Source organism: Anguilla rostrata, chromosome 2 (genome assembly GCF_018555375.3).
Source record: "Anguilla rostrata isolate EN2019 chromosome 2, ASM1855537v3, whole genome shotgun sequence".
Lineage (NCBI taxonomy): Eukaryota > Metazoa > Chordata > Actinopteri > Anguilliformes > Anguillidae > Anguilla > Anguilla rostrata.
This window is the reverse complement of record NC_057934.1, coordinates 30,624,330-30,648,079: the sequence shown is the minus strand read 5'-3', so window position 1 is coordinate 30,648,079 and position 23,750 is coordinate 30,624,330. Positions and strand designations below refer to the sequence as shown.

The following is a 23,750-nucleotide window of genomic DNA, read 5'->3' as shown; positions in this document are numbered from 1 at the left end:
AGTCCAAGTGGACGTGTGTGCCAAATGTGAAGAAATTCCCTCAAGGCAAAAACGTGTTTTGTATTCCCTCAAGGCAAAAACGTGTTTTGTGAGGTCACAGTGACCTTGACCTTTGCCCACCAAAATCTAATCAGTTCATCCTTGAGTCCAAGTGGACGTTTGTGCCAAATTTGAAGAAATTCCCTCAAGGCATTCCTGAGATATCGCGTTCACGAGAATCGGGACGGACGGACAGCCCGAAAAAATAATGCCTCCGGCCACGGCTGTGCCATCGCGGAGGCATAAAAACAACAAAGCATGAAACAAAATGTACTCACTTTTAACTTTTTCCCCATCACAAAATCTTCAAAAGTTCATGTTATCATCCATTGTCCCACAACATCCAGCTTGTGGGACAATGGATGATAACATGAACTTTTGAAGATTTTGTGTCTCATGATTTCTATCAATTGATCGCATAGCGTTTCATCCAGACAATTCAAAAGTGACATTCTATGCCTGATGTATTTTTGGTATTGCTGTTTGTTTTATAGCAACATTAGGACAGAGAAAACAATTATAATTAAAATGATGAAAGCGTAGTCCACTGGATTAAGTTCTCCAAACATTTTTAACTTTTTACAAATTGTTAAAACCTTTTATTATGGAAATGCAAGGGTATTATTTAAACAGTGCACATCCCGAGATACTATACAATTTTCAGCATATCACTGTCAAAAGAGATAATTGCATATATAACTTCAGCTGATTAAGTACTTGCACAAGTATTTAATCAGTTGAAGTCATATATATTTAATATTGTGTGGAACCACTATCCATAATTTTATTTTAAAAATCCAATTATTCATATTTTGAGAGCAGACATATGATATTTAAATAAGGATTTATCACTGGTATGGTTTAATTTCTATATAGCTGAATAAGACTAAAAAACTCTCTTCAGGTAAGATTTGCAATGTCCAAAAACAGGATTTAAAATTCAACAATAAAATGACAAAGATAAACAGGTACTTAAAGCTTTTATTGACAAGAATGACACCTTCATACAGGTGGTGCTTTGTCTGCAGTTCACAATATAATTTCCAACCCATCACATGTAAAACCTTCACAATTTCTTACAATTTACAGTCTGATCTCCCATTAATTTCCATAAATAAATAAGAATTCCCAGGCTAGCCCATTCTGTAAGAGACAGAACCCACACCAGAGTTGCCATATTTACATTACAGTCTCCCAAAACATGCCCTGGCCAGAGGGGTCAGGAAGGCATAACCCCAGCCATATTTATGAGCCAGTCTGCTCAGATGAAACCCCGTCCCTAGCCCCTTGAACCAACTCAAGCAAGGATTTGAAAAGTGTGATGTCCCCGGTCCGCAGGCCCATCTTTTGGATCTGAAACAGGAAACAATCACAATTGTTTTTCACTTTCACATAAGCTGCAATATTTGGGACTACAAAACTTTCGTGATAATTCAGGCTTCGTTCTGGCCCTTAATGTTCCGGAATGGGACCAGGAATGGTAGCATTATACCGCTTGATGCTCTAGACAAATCAGTGGGCCTAGTGCACTTTTCATTCACTTATTAATCTCTTGAAATGCACTTATGTACATTTTGGGCCCTGGATAACCATGGCTGCTATATATAACATAAAGCAAGTTAAAATTCATGAATGGATGGAAGTTCAAGATCATACCAAACATGCAGTTTCTGACAGAAACATAAATGTTTTAAAAGTGAACAAGTCCCGGGGCTGCTATACTGTACAGTGATACAAACCTGACAAAACTGACCAGTCAAGGCTTATTCAAACAGTTTTGGTTTTAAAGCAGGTTTCTGGTTTAGTGAACTCTGAGATTTTTCACTAAGATCTCGCTACTGGATAAGTTGGAAAGAAGCCCTGACCTGATCTCCCAGGTACTCCACGTCGAGTGCCAGCTGAATGCGGATCTTGCCGTCATCGGTGGGGCCCCCGTTGGTCCCTGTGGTGACGGAGGCTGCTGTTTTCCTGGCCTGCTTCAGTCTCTTCAAACTCTCCTCCATTTTCTTCACCGAACTCAGAACATCCGAGACAGTTTCGTAATACCTGCCAAAGTTACACAACCATCACTCATGTTCTGTTTTGTGTCCTCCTCATTTAACTGTAGTTTTTTCCTAAGTTTGAATATATTTAATGGCTGGTTGTGATTTTGACTGGAGCAATTCAAATAGATATTCTATTCATACTGAGGATATAAAACATGCTGTAATCTTTCAAGATTAATCTCTACATACCCTCCTATACCTTTGTAGATGTATTTATTGGATTGGTACAATACCATCAAACCCTTAACTGACGCAGCAATTGAAATAGTCTGTTCCCTATATATGGCAGTTGAATTAATAATCCAACAGCAACTGTCCACTTAAAATAATGTATTGTTGCAACAAATTTGACTTTTTTCTTGTCCAGTGGAAGCAAGAAAACTTATTTAGGAAATGTGTTATTATAACCACAAATTTACAAAATCAAATAGCTGCACTAACAGTGAGTTTATAAGCACATTCATCAAGGTTTCGTTCTTAGCAATGGTAACTGAATTTTGAAATTTCAATCAGGATCTTCAAAAAAGCCTGTCATATATAATCAACCTGTCAATCTGGGACACTAGTCCAATAATTTCCTGGCTGTTTCCTACTGAATTAATTAATGAACAAAAACTGAGAACTCAGTAAAGGTATTTTTTATTGTTCCGTTTGTATGAATTTTCACAGCAACTTATCCTCAAAATTGTGCAGTGAACCGGTGATGCGCTGGCCACCGTACCTCTGCGTGCAGTCGCACAGCGTGACACGCAGCCAGCTCTGCAGGATGGAGCCCTTCAGCGTGTCCTTGTGGTCGCTCTGCAGCTGATGCAGCGGCCGCAGTGCGTTGTCCATGTAGGCCGAGGCCCTTGAAGGCACTTCCTGCAAAAGAAAGTGACTTTGTGAGGACGCTATCTGATCATAAAAACTCTTCACTCTAAAAACAAAAATGTTCTATGGCAGTGCCGCAACATTATAAAAATGTTACGGTAACACAGTGCGAGTAGCGCCGCCCACCTTGTTGGTCCTGCGGTACAGCCGGGGAACTTCAGAGGCACTTTTCAGGTACCTGAAGCACCTCTCGCTAAGGAGCTGCGTCACCCTACTGTTCAGAGCAGGAGTGCAAGCGGACAAGGAGGCTTTCGAGTCCGCCAAGGAGTCTGGGAGAAGAGAGCAGGGGGTAGATTGCAACAAGTATTGTTAAAATGCATGTACATGAGTGACAGCTTGTGTGTTGTCTTTTGTGGCTACAGAGGCATTTTAATACCAACTACAGCACTTTTTTCCCCCCAGACTAAAATCAGTTATACCTTTTATGTATCTATATAAAAAAACTGAAGAGCAACCGATAAATGTAATACATATATCCTTAATGAACATGTACTTCGAAATACAGTATCCACAAGGAGCAAAAACACAATGCTACACATTATTTTCCATAACCATGCAGTTCACTGTTGTTACTCTATTCCCTAAAAGCCTTAGGGGCTGTATGCCTTACTGTAGGCTGTCAATATATGGTAAATGGACTGCATTTATATAGCGCTTTTATCCAAAGCGCTTTACAATTGATGCCTCGCATTCACCAGAGCAATTAGGGGTTAGGCGTCTTGCTCAGGGACACTTCGACACGGCCAGGGCGGGGGAACGAACCGGCAACCCTCCAACTACCAGACAAGCGCTCTTACCGCTTGAGCTATGTCGCCCCTAATATGTGCAACATATGTTTGAACTAGGGATGGCAATTTTCAATAATTTCATGAATTGAGTGATTGCATAATATGCAATTCCAAAATGATAACTAGTGTGGGGAAGAATCTATTTTTATGCATCCTGGCGGCACCACTATGTTGTATATGAAATGCATGCACGCATAAAAACACACAACAGTATGGAAGTTTTAGCATTGTAATAAAGTCTTAATGCTTAGCATATTGTGTCAATAAACACAGAGAGAGATATGATACAAAGAAATGCATTCTCAATTCAAACGTTGCATGCCCACAAAACCAATATACAGTGGCTGGGCTGAAGGATCAATTCTGATTGGCTGGGAGGTGTGCAATGCCATTAATTATTTTTTCCATATACGCCATGCAATGAAAATTAGAAATCACCTTTCGAAATTAATGCGCATCAAGCCAACAGTTACATTACATTACATTACAGGCATTTAGCAGACGCTCTTATCCAGAGCGACTTACACAACTTTTTTTTTTTTTTTTTTTTTTACATAGCATTTTACATTGTATCCATTTATACAGCTGGATATATACTGAAGCAATGCAGGTTAAGTACCTTGCTCAAGGGTACAACGGCAGTGTCCTTACCCGGGAATCGAACCTGCGACCTTTCGGTTACAACCCCAGTTCCTTACCCACTGTACCACACTCAGTTACAATATCATACTTGCAATTGTAAGCAAAGCAAAAGTGTCAGCTTGATGTCCAAGAATGACTTTAGAGAGTAGCTAGTCTAGCTATAGCTTGACCATGTTCACAGTTTAGCCTCTGTTTTGAATATAAGTCAGCAGTTGGCTAACCAGCTCTCTGATTGTAAGCATCAAGCAAAAGTGTCAGCTTGATCTCCATGAATGACTTTAGAGAGTAGCTAGTCTAGCTATAGCTTGACCATGTTCACAGTTTAGCCTCTGTTTTGAATATAAGTCAGCAGTTGGCTAACCAGCTCTCTGTGATAACAAACATGCTGTGAGACCATTTTGGCTTAAAACCAAACTGAGTTTTAATATTAGGTAACCCCGTTGAGGTACTAGGAAAACAACAAAAACTAAAAAAAAATAGGGGCGACATAGCTCAGGAGGTAAGAGCAGTTATCTGGCAGCCGGAGGGTTGCCGGTTCGAACCCCGCCCTGGGCGTGTCGAAGTGTCCCTGAGCAAGACACCGAACCCCTAACTGCTCAGGTGAATGAGAGGCATCAATTGTAAAGCGCTTTGGATAAAAACGCTATATAAAAATGCAGTCCATTTACCATTTACATGCTCTCTGCTAAGTGGTATAGAGTATGGGATCTTTTCTGGAATACTTCTGTAACGTCTCCATTGCAATGGAATTGCACATTTTGAAAAGCAAGTTTTCATTACAATTTCTGGAGATACTAAATATGCCTTGGGAAATTTCCCTCAGCGCAGGGAATTTAAACTGTGTAATGCTCAGCACTTTACCCCGCTTATACAATGGCTTACCAGAAAAAGCATAATTGCAATCAAAACATGCGTTTCAGAATATATATTTTAGTATGGGATGTGTATGCAGTTTGAGACTGCTATAGAGTCTAACAATAGTGTACAGTAGCTCAACGTTATTGCACTCTGACTGATCTACAGGTTCACCTATGCAATGGTAACACCTAATTTACAGTGCTGCTCTTTTTTGTTTTGTCTGGTAGAGTAAGGTTACTGCTCTAACCGGCTCTAAGCTAGCAATGAGGAATGTGTCTTACGGATAGGAATGTTAGGATGCACACCCACCCTGCCCTTGTCTGCTGAACAGGTCACATTAATCTAACTGTGTTCATTACAATTTCATGGTTATAACTGAGTTAAAATCTTGAAATAAATATTTAAAAAAACAATCAATAGTCATTTTTGGGGAATATAACCACAATCTGAATGTCCAGTTTGCTGGACTTTTAATAGAAAATAGAAAGAAAAAAACAAGACCAGGTTAAAACCTAGTATATGGCTGGACCTAACACACGTGATCCGGCCGACCAATGGTGTAACTTCATCACTCACTCACTCAGTCACAGACATTCGCATTTGTGGGGCTGGGCCAAAAAGAATAAATAATAATGCCACCTGCTTGTTCGCAGACTCCAGATCCACTTTAACTATTCTGTCACCGAAACCATGTCTTTTTATCGTTAAATAATCCCTCACTTGCTCTGAATGCACAGTCTTGTTTGTGTATCTTCTTTCTAGCTCTTTTCTTGGTCAATATTTCTTAGTTTCTCTGACTGAGACACATACTGTCTTGATACATGAACTTTTTACTTTTTAATTTGGTTTTTGAGAACTTAAGACAGGTAAGCATCAGTTGTGAAATACAAGCAAGTTCATGTTGCTGTGTCTTATTGTGCGGCTCCTTTCATAAAGTCACCAAAAAAATTAATTTGCATATATTCTGGTGAGCACACTGGCGAGCTTAGCAATTCACTGAAGACCACTGAAGTGGATGACTGACAGCGAAGCCACACCGTATGTGGCTGCGCTGCCTGGCACCATTCCTGCTTCCCACAAACGGCCACTTGTGGGCGTGTCACCTATATTTTGACACACAGTTGTGTCCGTTAAATGTTGACCAGGTTTAATGTCGTGTTGTGCTATAATTGTCCAGTCTGAATACAAATTATTTTTTCAGTAACCTATCTCTGAAAGATGCTAGTCAGCTGCCTAGCTAGGCTGTCAAATGTAACTAGTAAGTAACAACCAACAATAGCAAAAACATTTTCTTTCTAATTAGGCAGCTAAGGTTTTCAAAGTTAGATCTGGTTAGGTAGCTTGGTGGCTGCTAGTAACTATCACAAACAGGTAGTAACTAATACATTATTAGTTTTATGGTCACCTTGATTTCACTCAGCCTACGTTTCTCTCACAACTAGATCAGTCTCTGCTTCATGGTCATCCGATAAACGTTATTGTTCAGAATTACCAGATTCCTGGGTAACATTTGTGTTGCTATCATTTATTTTTTTTGTTACGGCTTTTCATATTATTGTTGCGATATAGTACAATGCACATTCAGGGGCATTCATGCAGACAAACGTTCAATAGCTTGTCTGACATCAACTAGCAATTAGTTCATCAGCAGCATTGCACCTTCTGTGAAATTTACACTGTATATAACCTAATGGCTATCTACCGAAAATTTCAGAGACTTTCCTCCATGCTGCGTTCCTCTTGTCAGTGTCTCTGTATGAGGGCAGCGCAGGATCATATATAAAGTTGAGAAACCTAATACGGCCATTACGAGGGAGTCTTCCATGGTGGAACTATATAATGTGGAACTATAGTTTGAAAAGGGGGACAATTGACTTGACAGATCTTTAGATAAAATCTGATTTGTTACCGCGACGCGTAGTTTAACTTCAAGCCACCTCGCCGCCTAGCCCTGCACCGCCTGCAATCCCAACATACCTTGCGGAGGTGTGCCGCCACCTCTCATTTAAAATGAATGGAGGTAGTGTGGGCACCTGGCGGTACCGCGTACAGGGTGGCTTCACCGTGAAGAATACTTTTAATTTTGAAGAGAAACCCCTTTCCAACTTTCAAACAGATCATACTCTCTAGGATAACCTCAGAGGGTTCACCACAAGTAGGTCAGAGTTTGCTAAAAAGCACATTAAAAACTGTAGAGTTCTGGAAGTTTCATGGACAGATGAAATGAGTATTCACCTGTACCAAAGTGATGGAAGGAGGAAAGTGTGCAGAAAGAAAGAAACTGGTCATAATCCAAAGCACCCTCTTCATCTGTGAAACACGGCAGTGTTATGGCTATATGGCTACAACTGGAACTTGCTCACTTGCTCACATTGAGGATGTGACTGCTGATAGCGACCGCAGCATGAATTCTTCAGAAAATTCTTATCTGCTCAGACCTAACCAAATGCCTCAAAACTCACTTGGCGGCACTTTCAGCAGGACAATGACCACAAGCATGCTGTTAAAGCAATCAACGAGTTGCTCCAGGCCAAAAAGTGGAATGTTCTTCACTGGCCAAGTCTACCACCCATCCTGAATCCAAATGAACATGTGTTTCACTTGAAGACAAGAGTGAAGAAAGAACCCCCCAGGAAGTAAACAGGAGCTGAAGATGGCTGTAGTACAGACCTTGTAGAGCATCACCAGAGAAGATGCCCAGTGTCGGGTGATGTCTATCAATCGCACACTTCAGGTAGTCATCAAATAAAAAAAGGATTTGAAAGCATATACATTTCACAACAAGCTCTGAATTTTGCTTGACTTTAAACATGAAAGATCCTTGATGAAGAAAGCTGCTCATACCTGAAACAACCTGAAAGTTGGTGAACCCGATGAGCTCCAGTCTGTTCTTGATTATGTCGCCGAGCTCTGGAATCTGTAATGGAACCAGTATGTTACAGCAAATTAGAACGTGTTCTGTTCTTTCTTACAAGGCTTCCTTGCCCAGTAAGTGGAGAATAGCTCACCATCTCCATAGTTTCTTCCATTTTGTATAGCTACATCTCGAAAGTAATTCAGGTGCAAAAAAATGCTTCAGGGGACACCAGCAAAAGCCATGGATGTGATTCAGATGAGTCAGATTCATGCATAATCTCTGAAAAATCATTTGCATGTTGAATTTTTTCCAGAAGTGTATAAAACAATTACACACTTAACCTCAGATTAAATGAGTTCTTGCTGAAATAATGACTGCTCCAAAATGAATTTGCTTCCACATTAGTGACAGGATTAAAACCAGCAGACCCTGGGATTGCTGGGGGATTGGCGGTGTATTCCCCACATCTGTTTTATTTAATTACACCAAAAAGTTCCATTTTTGTCAATGCATAAAAATGTTTCATATCTGGTTCATGTTCCTCCTCCAGACAACACTGGTGTGCAGCCACCTGATTTGTTGTTTAAAGAACACTTGCCTCAGAGGTTTGCTATTGGTAGGTTAGATATACACCGATACCTGTTCCTGCAGAAGGTCCAGATCTGCAGCGATGTAGACCAGCTGCTTGGCAGAGAGGGCAGTTGGGATGCCAGTCTCGCTTCCTGTGTCCTCCTGAGAAGTCCTGCTGGAAGTGGAGGAGGCGGAGCTAGGGAGGGGCTTCACAGGATCTTTACTGACCTCAGTAGTAGGAGCCTTATTCAGCACCTACAGCAAAGGAGACAATAACAGGAAGTCTCTGGTCACTTCACAATCCACAATGTCAACAGAACTGCAGCAAATTGCTTTATACATTTTGTATGTTTTGTTGAAATAGGTGAAGAGTAAAATGCATTACAGCATGGTCGTGACTGACAAAAGCAATAACTGCAAATTAATGGGACAATCTTTAGGCCATCTTTATAAACCAGTGTGTCAGGTTTAGTGCAAATGGTTCTTAACTCATGCCTGAGAATGACTCGCTTTCTTATTATCCCTATTGGTAACTGTGCAGTTTCCAAATGAAGTTGCACTGCGGGATGCACTCATTTTTGGCTGGAGAAGCTGCTGAGATGCGCTATTCCAGACCGAGGGGCTCACCTCAGTGACGAAGGTGGAGTAGCGCGAGAGCAGCTGAAGCGTGAGTTTCCAGAAGCGATGGGCCAGCAGGGGCAGGTAGACCCTCTCCTCCCAGCACCTGAGGAGGCAGCCCCACAGCACGTGGGACACCAGCAGCCGATAGGAGCTCCCGGCTGTGCAGAAGACATGTGAAGGCGTGAAACCGTGAGCTCGACACAGCCATCAAAGCACAGCTTCCCAAAGCATGCACCACAGTGCTGGGGAAACCATTCTCCCCAGGCTATTTCCTCCGAAATATTTCCACTTAAGTACAAGGCAGTACATTGCAGAAGGTGTCACACTGTGCCACTTGGAATAGTGCTGGGAATATTGGGAATATTTTGCAGGACAATATGGAACTGTTTGCTCATAACCATATCAAAGAACCGTTTGATATAAGCATACCAGGTTGATAATACAAACAGAGTTTGTGAAATAAAGGTGCTGACCTGGTGCTTCTCCTAGCCCATCTGCCATTGTATTTTCCAAACTTCCCGCAATCTCTTTGTATCTGCGATCAAAAAAGAGAACAGATAAGCTAGAACAGCAATAGACTCTTATAGAATAGAATAATGCTTGCAAGACAATATACAAATGCAAACTGCATATCAAGCGGAACCTCCACTGAAAGAAAAATGAATTCAAAATGAAAAAAGTCAATTCAAAATGTATGTCTTTGGTTCCTAATTAAAGATATTTCATTTTTTAAATTAAGTTAAGAAAGCCAAGGCCTTTGTTTACAAACACAATGAAGCAAAGCAAGATGACATCAAATCAGAGAACAATCAATGGCCCGTTCAAAATGGGTGACTTCACAGAGACCGCAATCCCAGAGTGTATTGCTCTGCTGTGCTGGTAAACAAAGACTTGAGCTTTTTACACACAAAGCAAAAATAATTCAGCTACTTATAACAATGAAAAGTAGAGATATTCTTAATCTAGCATAGATCCAAAACATATGCATAATTTCCACACTAAATCACCACTTAAGTTCTACCATGCTTGTTTATCAAAAGGACAGGTTGTCCCTTTTCAGCCAATCTTTTAAAATCTCACACAGTTTTATAGTAGAGAGCAGCAAGGCACCCACATGCACCTCCTCCATGATCACAGCCACTTTTTGAAATAAAACAAGAGATTTAAACCTACCAGCAGCTTAACAGGCTGAAATTATTGACTGTGCCAATAGGCACTTCCTACATTTGGCAGGAAGGTCAGGTTAATGAGCAAACTGAGCACAAAGTTAAGGAATGGAGTTATCCATTTCGTTATTGATCTATCTGGGGCCAAACCATAACAGGGTGAATCCTTGAGAAGAAAAATATTTTAACACAGCATTGGATGACTTTCGTCTATGCACTCACTTCATTTTTGGACTTTTATTTTTATTTTCCACTGACAAAAACCATAAGTCATTCAGTCTTCTAATGTTTTCTATTCAGTGAAGATAAGCAACAGCCATTTCTGCCTTCAAATCTTTCTTACAGAAATTCTGTGTGTGTGAAATCAGTTTGCTTCAGACTAATGTATATTTAATATAATGTGTCATTTAGTGCAAGCACAGCACAGGTAGCAAGGGGAATCTACATACAGAAGATTTACCTCCTGTTACAAGTTAAAAGGCTTCACCTAGGCCTTTAAAATGAACAGATTTATGACACATTAGAGAACTGCGTAAATAAAAATGTGTAAATAACGCAGAAATTTTCAGAATGGTTTACCAGGGTGCTATTGACAGTGGAAATTCCCACTAAAGAACACAAGAACAGAAAATGACAACATTGAGCTTTTCTGTAAACAATCCTTAGATAAGAGGTGTGTGTGCGTGTGTGCGTGCATGTGAGTGAGTGAGTGAGTGAGTGTGTGTGCATGTGCATCTTGGATTATCAGGACTGAGAGTACATTGTAAAGCAGATGACGCAGTGTACACACATAGTGGGCGCATTGCGTAAAGCTTAACCTTCACATTGACATAAAGCAGATCGATATGCTCCCTGAACTTCCCATCCTCGACACACTTTGGACCTGCTGAGTGGAATGAACCCATGAGAAAACAAGCACGAACGGCCCTGAAAAGGACACCGTTTCACTGCAGTCGACCACCGTATGTGTTCTTGTGGTTATCCACGCATAGTTGATGAGGAAAAAGGGTGGATCAAAAAAAGAGGGATGGTAGAAGTGGTGATGCAGCATTCTAGGAACTATAAAAATATAAATTCCTATTTCAAATCAAAAGAGTGAAGAAAAATAACTAACATTAAAGCCGCAAGCGGCGTTGGAAGGGGTCCAAGCAGTGGCAGCATCGCGCCCCCTACGGAGCGATTTTAAAATGGCTTTGTCCTCATGATCATATGCCTTCACCCAGCATATCTACTGAATGTCATGATGATCGTATGAAATATTGATGACTTATGGCCAATTTTGAGCTAAGAGACGCTGTCGGATGACTTAGTTACGTCGCCATGGATGTGTCCTGGCCGCTTCCCGTCAAGGCCTTTACTATGTCGTAACACTTAGATGGCATGTCGTAACACTTGGATGGTCCGGTGTGCATGCACAGCTGCAGTGTTTCTGCGCCGCAACTAAAAAAGGCGTCACAGTAGTGTTGTCACGATACCGAAATTTTGACTTTGATACTTATATCAGGTTTAGTATTACGATACTCAATACTGAAATGATACTTGAAACGTAAACGGTGCTAATGTGATACTCGGTACCTAACGATACTGAAATTACCTTAATAGATCAGAAACATAATGTCCACAAGGGTTGACCTCATTTTCTAATTCATGGTTTATTTACAACCTGGTTCATTAACAACCTGTAAGTTGAAGTCTCTTCAACATATTAATATGCATAGGCCTATAGTGTTACACACTGAACAAAAGAAAAATATGTTAAATATATTTCAAAAATTAAACAGTTGTAAAGTAAATAATCTTTAAAACAGGTCTTTCACCTTTAAATAGATTTTAAAACAGCATATTTTAATAACAATGAAGCATCTATCTATAATAAAATATTTCCAAATTGGAACACCTATTGCTACTGAAGTGAACTGAGTCAAAGCTTGCGCAGTATCAGGGAAGTGAATGCACAAGCGCAGGTCACCTCACTTGGCAACCTTAGTTGCTACTGCCATCTAGCGAAGATTCTGACAAACTACACTTTTCATCCTCTAAATCAGTAATGCGGGAGACACATTTCCCTGGCTTTTACATTTGACACAGAACTACCGAACATCGGGAAATTCAAATACGAAACCGTTTTTTTTTTTCTGTTTTTTTTTTTTTTTTTAAGTACCCAGAAAGTGCTGAAGTTTTGGCATACCGTGCAACACTACGTCAGACACATATTCCAATCCATTGCTCAGTTTAGCAGAGAATGCACATTTCAGAGCGCCACAAAGACAGATAGAATAATGACACTAAATGCACATTTCACATAATAAATACGACATTGAGAAAAAACGGAAGAAAGACTGAATATCAAATCGCGAATTTTGTGCTGCTGGCAAAGAAGCCTACCGTTTAATTTATTTATTTAGACATTGGCAGATGAGAAGAGTTTTAGTAACGCTGACCTATAAAACGCTATTCAAAAAGTAAAATCAGACATGTTATACATCGTTAGAAAGCTTATAATCTCACCTACTGAATAAATGAACTGTCAATCAAGCCAAATTGGACTAAGAAGAACGACAACGTCGTACGCAACAGGTGTGGTATTACGCACAGCTATGTTTGAAAAAATCCGACATTTCACAAACGGATTATCCAAGACAATATATGGCCACTCATTCGCAAAAGGGACATCTCTACGCGTAAAACCAATGGTAAGATTGTATATTTATTCAATGTTTAGTCCCAGATATTGACTGTAGAATGAAGTGGTAATTTTTTTAAAAAAAGTTAGTCTCGCTTATTTCGTCATTCAGTTAGCAGCGTTTTCACTGCTGTATTGGCATATTTTAGGGCTAATGTCGGGTTCATCTTGTTGCTACGGAATATTGCATTACATTACAGGCATTTGGCAGACGCTCTTATCCAGAGCGATGTACAACAAAATGTATAACCATAACCAGGAACAAGTGTGGCGAAAACCCTAGAGGGCAGTAGCCTACCGTTCTAAGTGCAGGGAACAACCGCATTGTTCAACTTAAACCCTGTAGGTTACACTGATTAACACTAACACAGACAAGAACAGCAACAACGCAGTCCATGCACAAATACAAGCAATAGTTAAGACTAGTTAAGTCACCTACGAAACAACTACATAGTTACAACCCTAAGCTTACAGTCAATTTAGAGATTAAATTGAGAATACGATTTCTCTCAGCATAATGACGGATTTAAAGACTAAACGAACTCACTCGATATTGTCTTCAAATTGACCGTATTATTTATTTTGACATTGGCAGACTACAGCATAAATTGCGTCTTTTGTTTATATTCAATATTAGTAATTGCAGTGAGAAACTGCAGCTGTAGGTCGTTATGTTATGGTAGCAACGGAACGAAGCGAACTATATATGTATTAGGCTACCGTTATTATTTCATTATACCAGCGTGTTTCCGCGCGTTTGCACAGAAACTCAGAACCCATAAATAAAATGGTTTAGCTGTTTCTCAGCATAATGACGGATTTAAAGAGTAAACGAACTCACCTGTTATTGTCTTCAAATGGATCCATGTCAAAGAAAAGTAATGATTCATCCTCTCAAAGCTTTACCGTAGCGTATTATTTATGTAGACATTGGCAGAGTACAGTATAAATTGCGTCTTTTGTGAATATTCAATGTTAGAAATTGCAGCGAGAAACTGCAGCTGTAGACACAAGATAGTCTGTTATGCTATGGTAGCACCGGAACGAAGCGGACTATGTATGTATGACCGTCATTGTTTTATTATTCCAGCGTGTTTTCGCGCGTTTGCACAGAAACTCAAAAACTACCATTAAAATGGTTTAGCTTTTTCTCACCATAATGACAGATTTAAAGACTTAACGAACTCACCCGATACTGTCTTCAAATGGATCCATGCCAAAGAAAAGGAATTATTCGTCCTCTCAGAAAGGTTTTACTGAAAAACTTTGGGTAGCCTATCCTAGCATGCACGCTAGGTGGCACTGTCAGACCGTCTTTTCACTGATAAAAACTAGACCTACGATGTCGGATTACTTGCGTCGCCATGGTTGTCGCTTGCCGTAAAGAAGTTTACTCGATGTCGTAACCGTTTAGATTTGGAGCTCCGGCTTTTCCGCACCCCACCTAATGAAAAAGGCCAAATGGTGTGCAAACCATACGGCGGACGTAGGTGCTCCCAATAGGAAAGTTGTAGAGCACATTCAGATGCATCAGTCGATGAAGTTTTGTGTTGATCTGACTTATGGTGTGGGAGTTATGGCCTTTTAAAGTATGACCCTCTTGTTATAGCGCCACCATCTGGCCAACATAGGTGATTTTTAGTGCCTGAGTAGTGGGTGGCCATAGGAACCCACCTGCCAAGTTTGGTTGCTCTAGGACTTATGGTTGCTGAGCCTCAGACATTTTTGCGGAGAAAACTGCCACGCCCCAACTAAAAAGTCTAAATGGCGGGAAAACAATATAGCGGACAAAGGTGGGGCCAATGGCAAAGTTGTAGAGCACGTTGAGATGCATAGGTCGATGAAGTTTTGTGTTGATCTAACTTATGGTGTGGGAGTTATGGGCATTTACGCGTTAACCTTTGTTATAGCGCCACCATCTGGCTGACGTACGTGCTTTTTAGTGCCTGAGTAGTGGGGGGCCATAGGAACCCACCTGCCAAATTTGGTTGCTCCAGGACTTATGGGTGCTGAGCCTCAGACACTTTTAGCGGAGAAAAATAATAATAATAATAATAAGAATAATAATCCTAACAGATACAATAGGGTTCCACCAGCTTCGCTGCTTGGACCCCTAAATATACAGAGAAACCCATCTAAAGTGGCCACCAAGGGGAGTAATGAGAAATGGCCATCATGTGCAGGTGGCCACCAAGACAGGCTTCGCTGTATTTGTGTATAACGGTCACCTTATTTCCATAAAAAATGTTTTATATATAAATACAATCACTCTATTTTTTTTGTTGAGCGTCAGCGTAACTGGCTTACAGGTTGTCATTTTAAATCCTATCCTAACAACTTTCATGGAGTAAGAACATTATTGCTAGAACAATGACGATGATGGCAGCACACCCTTAAATACCGATCTACAACATAATTTCATGGGTTTTAAAAAAAATGCCTCGTAAATCGGTGCTGTGAATTCACATGTAGCAGCAAATTTAGAATAAGGCTGTAACGTAACAAAATGTGGAAAAAGTGAAAGGGTCTGAATACTTTCCGAACACACTGAATGTGCACGGTTTCAGAATTCTAACTAAAATGTGCTAATCCACATGGAATAAATAAGGTTAAGTTTACAATGGTGATTCCCGTCCTGGGACATGAATCTGTAAATTACAGACCGAGTTCTTTAATAATCATACGACAACGCAAGTCGACCGACAGATTTACGGTGTTGCCCAATCACACTCACCGTAGCTGGAAGTAGACCGGCAGGTTCCACTTATTCTGGAAGCTCAGATAAGAGGCGTGTGCTCTCAGACGCCTCACGCTGGCCTGAGACCCGCACTGCCGCTCAAACCTGCGCACAAACTCCATGCTGATGGTGTACTTCTGTAAGGGAGACCACAGACACGGCGAGTAAGGAACTCGCTGCTTAAAGTGTTTCGACAGCCAACAGACAAGCGGCAAACGGAACGTTACCTCGTAAAAGACGTCTGGGTTTCCAGGGTTGAAGAGGGAGGCGATCCTCTCTTCCAGGCCTTTAATTATCTCTGGCCACACGGAGTTCACCATGAAGTCGTACCCGGGGACAATGTCCGCTTTGTCACTGGACATGAATCACATTGGGGAAAAAACGGAGAGTTAGCTGTGAGCTACGCAGCACTGATTTTACACGCCATTCCCATGTATGGAACGATGCCGTACCCAGGCCAGCTGGAACATAGCCGGGCCTGGCTGACATGGCCAGCTTGAGTGTCACAGCAGTATAAGACTACAATTTCCTAGATACAACTGGATAGGGATGTTAAACAAAAGCTGAGATCTAAGTGAATTATTTTGCCCTCAGAAGTCCACTGAGTCCTATAAGGTCAATACTAAACATCATCACATAACAAACACATGCTTCTTGTAGTACTACAAACAAAACACAACTCAAGACTCTGAATAAGTCATGATTCCTCTTCTAAAGACTGACGTCAGGAGGGATAACATCAGTGATGACTGATATTAAGTTGGCTGCAATAATATATATTGTCTGAAGAAACGAACTCTTACAGTTAAGCTTTTTAAAGATTTTTGGACATTTACTGCAATAACACTTAATATGAAAAGATAGTGTACGCAATGAATGACATTTTGCTGGAATGTTATTTTGGTGGGCATTAACCTTGGATGTTGTCACTGCAGCGATGGCAAACATAATGATTGATGGCTCATATTTTGTTAGTGATTGTGTACCTTGATATGGTTCCTCCAGTCACCTCTCGCAGCAGACGACAGTGATGCGGCACAAATTCTAGAACTTTTCCAAACATCACCTGCAAGCCAGCAGGACCCGACTTTGCATACTCTGCAACAATGACCTGCAGAGAAGGCCAAGGCTGATTCATTCTGTCAACTTAGGAAGGAACATTCCATTTATGAAACCAATATTTTACTAAATATCTGCCTAAAAAAATGCACAATACACACTGTGCACAGTAGCCTTCCTGTTAACACACAGGACATTTTCATTTATCAAACTAATATTTCATTTTTGTTGAAAAACAGCTTTTTATCTTCCTAGATATTCATGCGCTCCTGATGCCAGGTTAAACAAGACCAGGTTAAAACCTAGTATATGGCTGGACCTAACACACGTGATCCGGCCGACCAATGGTGTAACTTCATCACTCACTCAGTCAGTCACAGACATTCGCGTTTGTAGGGCTGGCCCCGCTGTTGCGGTCCAGCCAAAAACTAAAAATATAACATTTATAATTAAGAAGACTGTGGAAACTGCTGACTAAGGGATGTGGTTCTCTGGCTTTGATGCCCGGGCCTGACCTGGTCCATGTAGGGCTTCACGAGAACCTGGCCCACGAGCGTCTCCGCGTCTCTGGTCTTGTCAATGGTGGCGTAGGTCCGCAGGCAGTGGCGCACAATGTCCACGTTGGAGGTCTGGAGGCCCTCGATCAGCAGGCCCTCCAGGGACTGCTGCAGCATGGCCGTGATCCCGGCGATCCTCTGGAAGGGGCCACATTGCGACATCGCGACACCCCCCACGTCAGAGCCGAGATGACACGTGCTTACAGTAAGCACAATTTGTGATCTAATCCCCACACATGCATGAAATACCTTTCTGGAATTAATTGTTTTACCAGTAGTGTACGGCATTGGCTGAAGCTTTACTATGAAATGTTTGCAGACTTTTGTAACGAAAAGCCTATGTACAAGTTCGTTCTGGCATTTGTGCAAGACATACAGTAAACTGTCTGTGGGTAAGAATCAAACTGAATGAGAATATTTGATTGGGCAGATGAATGAAACAACCATGAACTGCTAATGTATTTCTTAGGGGTGGATTGTTTACGTAGAATCTGAGTTTAGCCTGGGAAGTCAAACAAAGGCTACGAGAAAGCAGGAAATTAAATCAAACCCTTGATGACCTGAGCGCTATTCCTCTTAGCAGAGTAATATTCAGCATAAAACATAGCAAACCTACCCACTTTCAGTTTCACAGACATTGGGCTTGAATGAGTCAACATATGTCCTTAACTCTGGCTTAGAATTAAATGCATATGTTCCTGTTCCTCAAAGTAAAGACCACTTTATTGGTTTGTTTTGGTCATTTCTGAATAAGCAAAAATGTGCTTCCAAAGAAAATAAAGGACTTGTGAATTCAACTGCGAGTCAAAGGTCAGGACAAATGCTGACCGAATCAAAGTGTTCTGCTACGGTGTCTTGACAGCAGGGACTTACAGGTCGCACTTTGTCCAGAAGTGGCATCCCCTTGCTCTGAACGGCATGGAACTGCAGCTGGTTGAACTCAGTGGCAATCCGCTCCAGAATCTGACCAGCCATCAGCGGGCTGTAGAAACAGAGCAATCACCACTCTCAGAATTCAGCAGTAACACCCTGTATTCCTATAAATACATTTTGGAGAAGAGGGGGTGGCAATTCAAAGCTCAAAGAAAAGCTATTTTGTGATTTCTGGCTATATGCAGATTGCATATTTTAAAGAACAGTGCTGGAACCACAAAAGAACATGGCTTCCAATTGCTATAACCAAAGCCCAACACATATTGTAATTCTGCATTAGCCCACCTGGTCAGCATAGGTCAGGAAGTAATAATCAGATTAACTAAAATACAACAATACAATGAAACTTTCCTTTCAGTATATTTGATCTGTAACCTTTCCATCATTTATATATGATATGCTGATGATATTTTGGATCAACATCGCCCTCTTGTGATCAAAATGAACACTAAATAAATCCACTAAATTGGTGAGCAAATTGGACTAAAAACTTGAAGTAAACTTCCAAAAGGTTTTACATCAGTCAGTCAAGAAAACACCTACATGTTTTCACCTGTATTCCCCACCATGCATTTTAGGTATGAATAGAATTTGAACAGAATATATATTTTTAGAATATGTAGATTAGCAGCAATTTCATTAAAAAAACATTGAAGTTAAAATATCAGTTGGTCCTAGAAATGGACATAGGGACAAGGGGTTTGACTGTGCCGTATACCGTGGAACATAATGCGCTGCTTCTGTGGAGATAACTATGTGTAACTGTTTCCAAGTAAAAATAAAAACATTTTTGTAAAATATCTACTTTCTTCTCAATAATAAAGAAAGAAATAATCCCAGACCAAACTATGTTATGGCTGCTACCTGGTACTGTAAAGAACCCTGGACATAGCTTTGGATATGCCAGAATGCATCCAACAAATTAATGTTTTGAAAACAAATTTTGATAGAACTGTCTCATTTTCTACTTTGTGGCATCTATGTGCCTTTGCATCTGCCACCAATATGTGAAGTGCAGGCACATGATCACCCTCGTGTGTCTTTTTGTCTTTAAATGAACAGGCTAAGAGATAAAGGTCATGGATGAATCTGGTTTTGATGACGAGCCAAGGTAGCCACAGTGTAGGCTCTAACAAGTTCCACTCTAGACTGAGTTAAATGAGTATGAAAATGTAACATCTCATGTCTTAAGAGACCACATGTGAGGAGACAGTGTTTGGTAGTGCAGTAGAGTCTACCTCAACTGTGGAATTTATGCATACCTCCAGGAACCAAATACTATTAGAATGTACCTGAAATTCAGGTCTTTCCCATCACAGTCTATATTAAAATCATCAGCAAGCTCATCACAGTCTGTTAAAATCATCAGCAAGCTCACCTTCTTAATTCTAGAGATGTGTCATCCTTGGAGTTTTGAGAATTAAGAATTTTTTCAATCTTCTCAACTGATCGCACAACTTGTATGAGTCTCAGAACACAAATCTTGTTGGGGGGAAAAAAAGATAAATGTAAAAACATGACAAAAACATGACGTAAGACAATTCTACAGCAGGGCTTCCCAAACTGGGGGTCATAAAAGCACCATATTACATTTTGTAAAACAGCATTCTACGGTTTACATCCTTTGTAAAGATGAACAGAATTATTAAATATATTTATTTCACTCAATAGTTATGTCATATAGTTAAGTGTCTTATATAGGTTAGATGAGGAAATCATCATCCAGACCTCCTGCTAGTACAACTCACTGCATAGCAGCCTGTGGTGAGTATTGGATGGAGTGTAAAAATGGTCATTTTAGGGTATATGTCCACGGATACAATACAATGCCCTCAAAAATTATTAAAATCCTTGATAAAGACAAGCAAAAAATACTGAGTAAAATAATACAAGCACTGAGAAATATTTATTTTCAAACATGCGCAAAATATTTTAGTGACATAATGCTACAATGGAACCACCCAAAATAACACTTTTTTCACATTATACATTTATTTTGCCCCAAAAAGTGTCAAATACTCACAAGCCTGTTTTCAATATTTTGTATTAGTATGAAGAATATAATTTCCCAATTTCCTAAGCATAGAATGTAGCTCATTATTATTGTCAATTATTAAATTTTATTCATTTTATACAGTATTTATGTCCACCTATATCATGTGGGTGCAAGGAGGGCATTGAATGTATGCATGCATGTATGTACATATGTATGTATACGTACATCCATGCATACGCATGTGCAATGTAGGTATTACATGTGTGGAAAACATGCATATGTATATACATATAATAATTTAGCTTCTCTACCTTCTTCTTTTGAATATCGTCTTGCTTGGACAACCGGTCATCTATGGCTTCAATGACTTCATTTACAGCTGATCTAAGGCTCTTAAAATAAAATTAAAACAAACAATAGAAAGGTTATCATAAGAGAACATGGAAGCAGTGAAACAAGTAAGCAAGATTTTGAGTGAGAATGATAGACCAAAGGAGAAATTCCTTCCCATCTAACATCCTCCAGAGAGAAGGGGTGTGACAATGAAATGACATACCAACACCTCTTCTCGTAGTTGGCCAAGGGGGACAGTGAGCTGGTTGAGTGCTTTGTCCATTCCAACCTGAGACAAGCAAAGCACATTTCAAGCACCTTCAAAAAATTGTAATCCTGTGTGCACTATCATGAATGCAGCATGGAAAAATACAAAGTTTGCTGAACTACGTTTAAGGCTATTGCAACAATAGGCACAAACAGAGGTCATATGAAAACGTCTGCAATCACAAACCAGATAATATAAATAGGTACTTACGAGGTTTGTGGAAAGGTTTACGAAGTCCGCATAATCTTTATTGATGAGCTCCACCATTGCGGTTTTTAACAGCTTGTAGTAGCGCTCCAAATCCTCCCGCAGCTCCTCCAGCTGCACTTGTTTTCTGCACTCCGACACGAAGTGGTCCACATCGAAGTCATCCTGCAAACATCGATACAGATCAAATAAACAAACTAGATGGTAGGCTATAGCTATAGCCAAGTAACTAAAATTCAGGCTATTTATTCCCCCCTAACTTGTAACCCGTACACTACGTAGATGAGAGAGCCGTGTCAAAAAACCAGATGGCTGGAAACAAGTAAGATAGATGACCCTCCTTTACAACAGCATAGACAACTTTCGCTAAGATGACGTGGAAACAAAAAAATACCGTCGCATTTGGCAGACACCGCTATGATTCCGAGATGTAACATTATGCACTGACTATCTACGAGTATGCATTACTACCTGCACTGGACATAAATAGTAGCTTGCCAACTTAACGATTCACTAGCAAAAGCAGAGGTTGACAACCAAGTAAAAACTAAACTAGGTAGTTAACTGTCTAGTAACCTAAAAAAGACTGAAAACAATATATCGCAAGATTATGGTACCATATGTGTAACAGCGTGATGCTCACGAGCAACTTATAGCTAGTGAAACTCAGCTAGCTCGCTAGCAGTTTGGATTTTAAAATATGCAACATTAGCATAGGTAACAACAGCCTAGGCTAGCTTAGATACTAGCTCATCTGTCAAATAGCGCACTTGTGCACATTGACACGTCTTGAATTTAATCGTCGCAAAACGACAATTACGATGCTTCTAAAATTTTCTCAACTAAACGTTAGTTAGTGTGGTATATGAATGCGGACTGCTGATAACCAAATAGTTGCACTAACTTAGCTAACTTAGTTAGCCAAGTAGGTAAGTGTTACTTAGCCATTTAGCTACGACGGCTAGGTTGCCTACCTTCATAAATTCGTCTTTATCAAAACAAAGAGAATCGGGTGCCTTTGGAAGATTCATCATATTCGTCCTTCTACCCGTAAAATAAACAGAACTTAAATGTATATACTAAGCTGCGTAACAGACAATAATAAAATCGAACTTCTTTACTTCGCCATAATGAATCACTTTAAAACAAATTTACTTCCGCCAACATGGCACATGACACGAACGCATCAACGAGCAGTTTGTGTGTACAGAGACGGAGGACGAAACATAGAACTATGAGCCAGACAGCGTAGCACCATCTGCAGGATACCAAGCAGTATTGCAATATGACGGTCAGACGCGGGTAATTTATATTAATACAAATGAAAGAACTATCCAACAAAAATACCGAATTTAGAATATAGATTTACAATACGTCACTGACCACATTTTATATTACGTGAAATATCATTTTATATTTTACATTACATTAATGTCTCCTCATTTTTTTTTTGTAATATGGGTGGTAAAAAACAACTAAATAGTTATATTACTTTAAGGCAAAACATTTGAACAACAGCCATCTTATAATCAAAGTTATTTTCTTCATATAATGTTATAGTTTCAATTTTAGTTTAATTTTTGCACAATTTAAAAAATACACAAAAAATGACAAAGATAACAAATAATATACAGTGCAGGGAGAGGCAGAAAACCCTGTGGGCTTATTTCAAGCCTCCACCTAAATAATGTTAAAATTTGACAATGTTATAAAGAACATCAACTTCACATACAGAAAATAATATAACTACATAAAAGATGTTATGTTCTGTTTTATCAATGTTACCATATCCCCTACCAGTAAACACAGAGTAACTCCATGCTTAGTCAACATCACAAGCAACTCTGAATCAACAATGAATCAATACTGATAGACATAGTCAGTGCCTTGAGTATTTAGACCCTTGACAAATGTTACACTTTACTGAATTACAAATGATACATTAACATTTTGTTTTGTGAAATATTTTAATTAAAAACAATAAAACACAAAATTATTTTAAAGTCACATTGGTTTGATTTAAAAAATTATTGAAACTAAAATATGACATTTGCATAAGCATTCATCCCCTGTGCTCTGGAAGCTCCAGGATTACGCAGATGAAAAATTGCCCTAACAAGGACACAATTGCCTCACCATTGGCTTCTACCTTTGAACCATTAAAGTAACTGTCACATTTACTTTGATTTGTCAGGCTGTCAACCTGAAAGAAAGATATGAAAATGAAGGATAAAATGCATTCTACAGAAGTTGGAGATAAAGTAAAACATATGCATGCATTTGAAAAAAAAGGTACAAAATTATATGCAAGAGTTTGGATATCCCAGCACTGTTGGAACAATATTTAGGAAGTAGAAGCCTTAACAAGTGTGGTTTCAGTGCTATGGCAGGTCTAAACCCTGATTGGAATATTTCATGGATACAGTTTGAGCTAAGGCATGAACTAAGTTGCTCAGGATTAGCTATCTTTTGATAAAAACAGAAGGTTTGAAATAGGTCTATATTTTTCCAGTTTGTCAGG

At 39.8% G+C, this 23,750-nt stretch overlaps 1 protein-coding gene across 1 annotated transcript; it reads right to left on the bottom strand.

Moving 5' to 3' along the window:
* Positions 1–1,002: 1,002 nt before the first annotated feature.
* On the bottom strand, positions 1,003–22,428 carry cog2 (component of oligomeric golgi complex 2). Its single transcript, XM_064321531.1, has 18 exons — positions 22,204–22,428; positions 21,233–21,394; positions 20,978–21,043; positions 20,733–20,813; positions 19,804–19,907; positions 18,366–18,474; positions 17,451–17,630; positions 16,863–16,987; positions 16,104–16,230; positions 15,874–16,013; positions 9,764–9,825; positions 9,297–9,448; positions 8,739–8,924; positions 8,087–8,159; positions 3,081–3,223; positions 2,806–2,945; positions 1,905–2,085; positions 1,003–1,392 (listed from the first exon to the last, which is right to left on the bottom strand). Exons 1-18 carry the CDS (start codon positions 22,261–22,263, stop codon positions 1,285–1,287), a joined length of 2,199 nt encoding a protein of 732 aa, XP_064177601.1. The 5' UTR covers positions 22,264–22,428; the 3' UTR covers positions 1,003–1,284.
* Between the last annotated feature and the right edge of the window lie 1,322 nt (positions 22,429–23,750).